Source organism: Bubalus bubalis, chromosome 19 (genome assembly GCF_019923935.1).
Source record: "Bubalus bubalis isolate 160015118507 breed Murrah chromosome 19, NDDB_SH_1, whole genome shotgun sequence".
In the NCBI taxonomy this organism is placed as follows: Eukaryota; Metazoa; Chordata; class Mammalia; order Artiodactyla; family Bovidae; genus Bubalus; species Bubalus bubalis.
Genome location: NC_059175.1, coordinates 36,814,477 through 36,822,944, shown reverse-complemented (window position 1 = coordinate 36,822,944; position 8,468 = coordinate 36,814,477). Strand labels below are relative to the sequence as shown.

The following is an 8,468-nucleotide window of genomic DNA, read 5'->3' as shown; positions in this document are numbered from 1 at the left end:
GGTGTGTCTCGGGTGAACCTCAGGTGTTGTGGTTACTGATGAGTAAGGGAGAAGGCATCAGATGGGAAGCTCCGTCCTGAACTGGTTATATCTTCTAACACAGTGGTCCTCAACCTGACATGTACTGGAACATCATGAAGGGCATTAAAACAGAGTGCTGGGCTGGAGAATCGGAATTTCTAATAAATGCCCAGATGCTGCTGATGTGCTGGTCTGGTGCACACACTTTGAGAACCACCAGTTTAAAGGAATCAGTAGTCCCACAACAAAGAAGAGTTAGGTGGATGATGAGGGAAAACAGCATCTCCCTGGAGGGGAGATAGGACATAGACCATTAATTACAAGTTTATCACTTGCTCAGAAAAAACAACCAGGTGTGTACTACAGGGATTGAAACTGATAAAATCAGTCGTCAGAAGAAATTTTTTTCCAAAGATGAACCCAAAAATTTAAAAAACTTTTAAAAAGAGACAGTGTTTATTTGCCTATTTAAGAACTGTTGTAGAATCTACTATTACAGGACTGGACCTACTCAGCTAGCCTATTTAAGTTTCGATACTTGAACTAACTTGACAATGAGCATATAAATTCAAAACAAGAGTTTTTTACTTGTTTATCCTTGTGTTAAAATCATAAATAATCTTATTTGTTTTTAACTTGATTATTAAATAGCAAAATAGTATTATGTAGTAAAAAAGAATTCACCTGCAAATGTACACTCTGCTGATACCAGCCATTTATTAAAAACGCATTTCTACTAAAATTGTTCTTAAATTCTTAGATTTAGAGCATGTGATAGCTGGACCCAGCTGTTTTTATTTTACAGATTAAAAACGCAGGGATGAAAATACATTACAATAATTAATGTAGCCGTTCTAGTTTAGCCTGAAGAGATTTAAAGTTTCCAGTGATGGCTTGTACTGCTGCTGAGGAGCTCATAGACTGGAGCTCGACCAGATAACCACAAACAGCATCCAGGCAGAGATTTGTGAATCTTCTCCTGTAAAGAAAAAGACACCCATTCAGCCATCTACAGATTCAGAAACATTTCCTCCTATAGGACTTCCCTTCAACTTCTGCTAATCTTACTCAGTAAAGGCCCGCAGAAGAGGAAGGATCATGTGATTAAGTAAATGGCAAATAAATGAAAACAGAGAAAGACACTCAGGGGGGTAGGTGGATTACCACATACCACCATTTTCCTCTTGAAGATTGTTACAATGAGAAGGAAGGCAGTAAGGAATGACTCCTTAAATTAGTATTAAATATTTACATTCATTTGGTCTCCTCAAACAAATGTATCTTGAAACGGCCAATAATATCACAAAAGACACAATGGCACTTCCTAAGTTGCTCATTCAAAATGGAAGGAGTTTAGCAGTAATTCATTAATTTTATCCTTTCATTTACAGGGAGAAATCAGGACAAGGGCTGGAAAATGGAAAAACTCTCACCTTTTATATGTGCTAACTGATATCAAATAGTTTCTGCAAACATACACGAGTTTAAATCTCGCATACTTTTTTGAGTCTCTGTATTGTGCCCCACTATCTCCAAATTTGTTACCCAGATATTTATTCAATGCATTTAAAAACCTTTGGTATAAAACACAGTATCTAATTCATAGTTACCTCTCACAATTTAAAACTTGGCTAGGATTTTCAACATATCTTGTCAATAGTACATGTATACAATCCAAAAGGTGTAGTGGTTTCTTCATTCTGTTCCAGAATGGATCCTATAAAGAAAAACCACATCATCAGTTTTAAGGTGAATTGTGTCAACTCATTTTTCCCTCACTTATGTTAGTTAAAATACTCATCAGAGTTCAGTGCACTGAAAACTGCACTGTGATGTCATTTAGGAAGAATATTTGATGTATCATTGCACTTTGCAGAGCATATGAATTTGCTGTTTAGGAACCTGAGACAACAGGAAAAAAAAGAATCCATTTCTTCCTATTGACTGTGACACGATTCTTACCTGGAACCTATGCAGATTTAATCTGATAGTGTGAATAAGAGACTAAACCAAAAAAAAGACTAAACCAGTAGTCAGAGAATCTTAATTCTAGTTCTGACTCCACCATTACTAGCCATGTGACTTGAATAGGTTATTTAACATCTCTGCTCTTGTCAGATGTAAATGGGATATTATTGGTTCATTTTCGTCAAAGGCTCAGTGTGAGTTTTAATGAGATAAATAAGTGCCTTGGAAAGCACTGTATGAGTGTTCTGATGAAGCTACTATAATCATGACTAGTATTAAACACAAGCCAGTTCAACAGGTTTCGTTTAGTTCTTTCATCTTGGGATAAAAATTACACAACTTAAGTCCAATAAGGTTAAATATGGTGAGGAAGATCTTTTTTAAAAAAACTGAGGTATAACTGACATGTAACATTGTATTAGTTTCAGGTGTACAATAGAGTGATTTGCTGTTTGCGTTCAAAATGATGCAAAATGATCACCATAATAAGCCTAGTTATCCTCTGTCACCATATAGTTAAATTTTCCTTTTCTTGTGGAGAAAAAGATCTTTAAGCACTGATATTTTAGATGAGGTTACAAGGATTGAGAATAAATATTTTGTTTTTACAGTGAATAATATTTTGTTCCTTTATTAATTTACTTTTCTTTTTTGGCTGCGCTGCGTTTTCATTGTGCACTCAGGCTCTCTAGCTGTGGTGTGTGGGCTTATCTGCCCTGTGGCACGTGGGATCTCAGTTCCCCGGCCAGGGATCAAACCTACATGTCCTGTGTTGGGAGGTGGATTCTTATTCTCTGGACCACCAGGAAAGGCTCTCTTCATTTACAGTAAGTAATTCTTAATGTATTTAGCCTATTAGGCTAAAAGTAAAGCATATGTAATTATGCTTTATTGATACTGAAAAATATTTGATTTTTATCATGATATATAACAAAGCAACTCTCATTACCGGTATCAAAAGTCTGAAGCATGATAATTTCTGACATTCAACAAATGAAGCAAATTTCTGATGCAACTCTATTATATGATACTTGTAAGCACACAACCAAAAAAATCCACTCCTGTATCTAGAAAATTAAATTGATTTAACTAAATTATTTTATTTAATATTTTCCTTACCCGTGACTTGAACAAGTGATCATATACTTCCAGTAGTCTAGGTAATGGCACTCCAATTTCATTCATTGTCTGTATCACAAAACCCACATCCCAGTTCAAAGTACAAACTTGCTGCTCTAAGAATTGCACGATAAAATCTGGGGAGAGAAAAAGATCAGTTGGAATTGTTAACTCTACTTTTTCCCAGTGTTACCAAGATATAATTGACATATAGCACTGTGTAAGTTTAAGGTGTAAATGTGATGATCTAAAACATTGCAAAATGTTTTCCACGATAAAATTAGTTAACATGTCCTTCACCTCATATAATCACTAATTTTTGTTGTTCTAGACTTGTTAACACTTGATACTAAAAAGTAGGTCTTATTCATAACTGAGAAGCTTCTAGAGGGAATTTTTTTAAAAAACAATTTTCAGAACAAATAATTCTTTGAATATAAAATAGGGCATATACCAAAACAGGCAAACCTATAGAGACAGAAAGGAGATTAATGGTTGCTTAAGGCTGAGGGTGGATATTTCTTTTTGATGAAAATGGTGATGAACATGGTCTAAATTTAACTGTGATGGTTGTACAACTCTGCAAATATGCTAAAACCATTCGCTTACACACTTCAAAGCTATCAGGGAAAAAACTATTAGAGTGAATGTAGAAAAAAGCAAAAGGTACAAGTGGAGAACAGAGATCATTGACAATCACACTTTTAGAGAGGGCCTGCTTATATATATATTTTTTTAATTTACTGAATTATTCATTTATTTATTTCTTGGCTGTGTGGAGTCTCAGTTGCAGCACACAGGAACTTTGACCTTTATTGTGGCATGAAAGATGTGTAGTTGCGCCATGAGGAATCTTTAGTTGTGGCATGTGGGATCTAGTTCCCCCATCAGAATCAAACCCAGGCCCCCTGCTCAGGGAGCATGGAATCTTAAACGCTGGACCACCAGGGAAGTCTCATGATAAGAGTTCCTTAATATCTTGAAACACTGGATCTTAACAGCTTTTCAGAAAAAGAAGGGGTGCTGTATCTTGATTTTAGAAATATTAAATATAATATTCATAAGATTCTTCTTTATTTTGGTGACTCTAATTGTGGTCCCACTCTCACTTTTTACTACCTGTTATATCATAAATAAGCTCTTAGCAGAAGCAATCAAATTTATATTTATGGTACCTAAAATTTGAGACTGACCAATGTGAACAGCCATGGGCAAGAAGAATCACTAAAGATTGAACAGTTAACTACAGTTAACAGGTAACTACAAGTTACCACACAGAAATTCTGGAAAGGTAATAGAAATTCTAAAGTCTCTTAATTTGTTCCAGCTTGAAGTCTCTTGTCTGCCTTTGACAGAGTGATAGAAAAAGGAAGTTCTCTTCTATTCTAAATTTTATTGGGCTGAACAACTAACAATCTTAAGTCAAAGAAGAAATACCCTCAAAAGGTACTGTGCACAATGTGGTCATTTTGCTATTAAAATTGTCAAGCTTCACATACTCATATGGTTGCTCTTTATTTTACCGATCAATGGAAACAGTGACAGACTATTTTGGGGGGCTCCAAAATCACTGCAGATGGTGACTGCAGCCATGAAATTAAAAGATGATTGCTCCTTGGAAGAAAAGCTATGACCAACCTAGACAGCATATTAAAAAGAAAAGACAGGTGCACTGGGATGACCCAGAGGGATGGTACGGGGAGGGAGGTGGGAGGGGGGTTCAGGATGGGGAGCACGTGTACACCTGTGGCAGATTCATGTTGATGTATGGCAAAACCAATACAATATTGTAAAGTAATTAGCCTCCAATTAAAATGAATAAATTAAAAAAAAAAAAAGACATTACTTTGTCAATAAAGGTCCATCTAGTCAAAGCTATGGTTTTTCCAGAAGTCATGTATGGATGTGAGAGTTGGGACTATAAACAAAGCTGAGCACTGAAGAATTGATGCTTTTGAACTGTGGTGTTGGAGAAGACTCTTGAGAGTCCCTTGGACTGCAAGGAGATCCAACCAGTCCATCCTAAAGGAGATCAGTCCTGGGTGTTCAGGAAGGACTGATGTTGAAGCTGAAACTCCAATACTTTGGCCACCTGATGCGAAGAACTGACTCATCTGAAAAGACCCTGATGCTTAAAGATTGAAGGGAGGACGAGAAGGGGACGACAGAGGATGATGGTTGGATGGCATCACCGACTCGATGGACATGAGTTTGAGCAAGCTCTGGGAGTTGGTGATGGACAGGGAAGCGTGGCATGGTGCAGTCCATGGAGTCTACTCCTGCTGAATGCCCTTCACAATTGCACTCATTTCACACGCTAGTAAAGTAATGCTCAAAATTCTCCAAGCCAGGCTTCAGCAGTACGTGAACCGTGAACTTCCAGATGTTCAAGCTGGTTTTAGAACAGGCAGAGGAACCAGAGATCAAATTGCCAACATCCGCTGGATCATGGAAAAAGCAAGAGAGTTCCAGAAAAACATCGATTTCTGCTTTATTGACTATGCCAAAGCCTTTGACTGTGTGGCTCACAATAAACTATGGAAAATTCTGAAAGAGATGGGAATACCAGACCACCTGACCTGCCTCTTGAGAAACCTGTATGCAAAGAGTCGGACACGACTGAGCAATTGAACTGAACTGAAAGGGCATAGGCAGTTTTTAATACTGTACTTATAAGAAATAAGGATATGATTGTAACAGTTTTATTTCTTACCATGTCCAGGGAATAAATCCTAAATCAGAGAAGACCTGTAAACAAGTCTGTATCTTCATATTTTAAAAACAATATAAGGTTATAAGTATCTTCATGTTTCTCATCACTTTTCAAAAGCACAAAGTGCTTATTTAACATTCTACTGTATGAATGTATTTATGTTGAGTCTATTGTTTTACGACCAAAGAAGACATTACAAGTTGGCAAATGGCTCATAATAGAGTTTCCTACCTTACAAATTTGGTTAAGAAAGGGAGTCAAAGAAATTACATTTTAACACAACTACTTGCTATTTTAAAGAAAAATATGTCCTCAATATTCAGGGAGCAGTTAAACCAATCACAGATCATCAACGCATGAAAACATGAGCTATTTTTCCCTTCTCTTCAAACTTGTATAGGGTTGCCAATAATATAACACTATGGTCTGTTAGTACTATTTCAACATAGCTATATAAACCTGGAAGGTCAAGCAAAGAAAGTTTCACATCCAAAACTATTCATCAACAGATCCTACTAGTCTTTGGAAGTGTTTCTTTCTGGAGAGGTAGAATTAAACTGCAAAGCTGATAAATTGCAACAACAAAATGATTTTGCTCAAAAAACCATTATTTCTCCATGTCAATGAAGAACACCATCAAAACAAAGAGAAGACAAAAGCCCCATGACTGCAGCTGAAGTTATGGCTCACCGAGAGGAAAGAAGCGAGGCGTGCCGGCATATATCTTGCCCAGGAGCACAATCTTGAGACTAAGAGCATGCATCCTGTCTGGGGAGCTCAACGTCACACTTTCATTTAGTTCTGTAAGAAAGAGATATGTCATTAGAAACCCAAAGTAGTTTTTTTAAAATTTTTGGCCTTGTGGCATGGGATCTAGTTCCCTGAAAGTGAAATTGTTAGTCATTCAGTCAAATCCTACTCTTTGTAGACCCCATGGACTGTAGCCCACCAGGCTCCTCTGTCCATGGGATTTCCCAGGCAAGAATACTGGAGTGGGTTGCCATTTCCTTCTCCTCAAAGTGTTTTTAATGTGAAAAGTTTAAACTATTTTATTGTGTCTCAAGGGACAAAATACGTTAGAGCTTGTTTGTATTCACATTAATATAATGAGCAGATTCTATGTTTCCGTTAGTGTCTGACATACTTTCATCTTAGAAGGGGACTGGTTATGGGATTCTGAGCTAAGTTTCTCAGAATTCCTTACTAAGCAGTACAAACCACAAAAATCACAATCTTTTCTGAGGGTCCTCTCAAACATTCACTGGAATCCTTCTCTAAAGGATCACCCTCAACCGTATCCAGGTACCTGTCACTTACCCTCTGCTTAGATATATACAATTTTCATGAGCCCTTAATATATGATCACTAATAGTGTACATTCACTCTTCTACTAAGTCATTAAATAATGTATAGCTAACAGACCTAGCTGTGAACACTTACCTTTTTCTATGATATCTTGCCAAAGTGTCTGCACCAGTATAGGGTCTGAATAACCAGCACAGTGAATTATTGCAAGTTTACATTCTGCAAGTTTAAATGGGTCAGCAAACTCCCCATAAAGCTGTAGGAGAAAATGCCAACATCCATCAAGAGGTTAGTATTCAGAAATTAACAATAAAGAACCCCCTGAAAGTCAAAGGTAACCAAAGATGTTATCTGAAGTTCCTAAAATATGATATAAATATGTGATGGTGTGTAGGTTGTCATAATGCCAGATTAAGAATGGTTAACGCATTTAAACAGATTTCAATAGGTATGCCTTTTTTTTCCCCCTTGGCTAAGAGCAAGATGCCGCAGTGACACTTCTTTTAGAACTAGTATTGTCCAAACTAAGGTTTGAAAAGATCATGGATATACTGACAAATCTAAGGGTGCTTCTGGGTACTCAGAGAAATGTCCAGTAATAACTGAAAAAGAAACTGTTCCAGAGGGTACAGAGTGGGAGAGGCTTGGCAAGTTGGGCAAATATAAATTATTCTTTCAAGACAAGAAGCAGCCCATAAATTAGATGGCAGGAGTTTTAACAAAGCCCCATGTGAGGTTGATAGATTCTTGACAGAAAGTGGTCTGGAAAGAGAAACATGCTCTAAGGGTGAGGTAACACGGTGGTTTCAGCCCAGTGACGAGCTCCCAAAGATGGCTCAACTGCTTTCTTAAAGGAAAATGCAAAAGAAACAAGGAATTTGTAGATAATAGCTGATTATCATAGGGATTTCATTTGCCTTTTTGTTACCTTAGTTATGTCCATTAGTTCAGAATCCAGCTGAGAAATTGCATCCTGTACAGAAGAATGATGGGAATATTGCCTTTGTAGTGTCTCTTGTATCTGAAGTTGGATCCTGGCAACCTGGTTTGGGTAGAAAAAAGCAAATCTTAAGTTCTTCATGATAAATCATCAGGTATTTGGAGAAATGACTCCTAGTATCTGACTTTAAGTTTGTTTGCTAAATAACAAACTTTAAGTTTGTTAAAATAATAGCATAGTAACTATAGCTAATGATACTGTATTGCATATTTAGAAAGTTGCCTAGAGAGTAGATATTAAACAGTTCTCGTCACAAGAAAAAAAAAATTTTGTAATCATTTATGGTGACAAATGCTCACCAGACTTATTGTGATCCTTTTACAATATATAGAAAAATTTAAT

General features: G+C 36.8%; 1 protein-coding gene across 1 annotated transcript in view; it reads right to left on the bottom strand.

The window, feature by feature from the left end:
- Positions 1–714: 714 nt before the first annotated feature.
- The window catches only part of NUP155 (nucleoporin 155), a 50,835-nt gene continuing 43,081 nt past the window's right edge, over positions 715–8,468 (bottom strand). Inside the window, exons 30-35 of the mRNA XM_006059564.4 lie at positions 8,055–8,168; positions 7,262–7,382; positions 6,512–6,622; positions 3,109–3,245; positions 1,632–1,738; positions 715–1,000 (exon numbers count right to left, since the gene is read on the bottom strand). Coding sequence (XP_006059626.3) covers positions 862–1,000; positions 1,632–1,738; positions 3,109–3,245; positions 6,512–6,622; positions 7,262–7,382; positions 8,055–8,168 — 729 coding nt within the window. The 3' untranslated portion in view covers positions 715–861. The remainder of the gene's footprint in view (positions 1,001–1,631; positions 1,739–3,108; positions 3,246–6,511; positions 6,623–7,261; positions 7,383–8,054; positions 8,169–8,468) is intronic.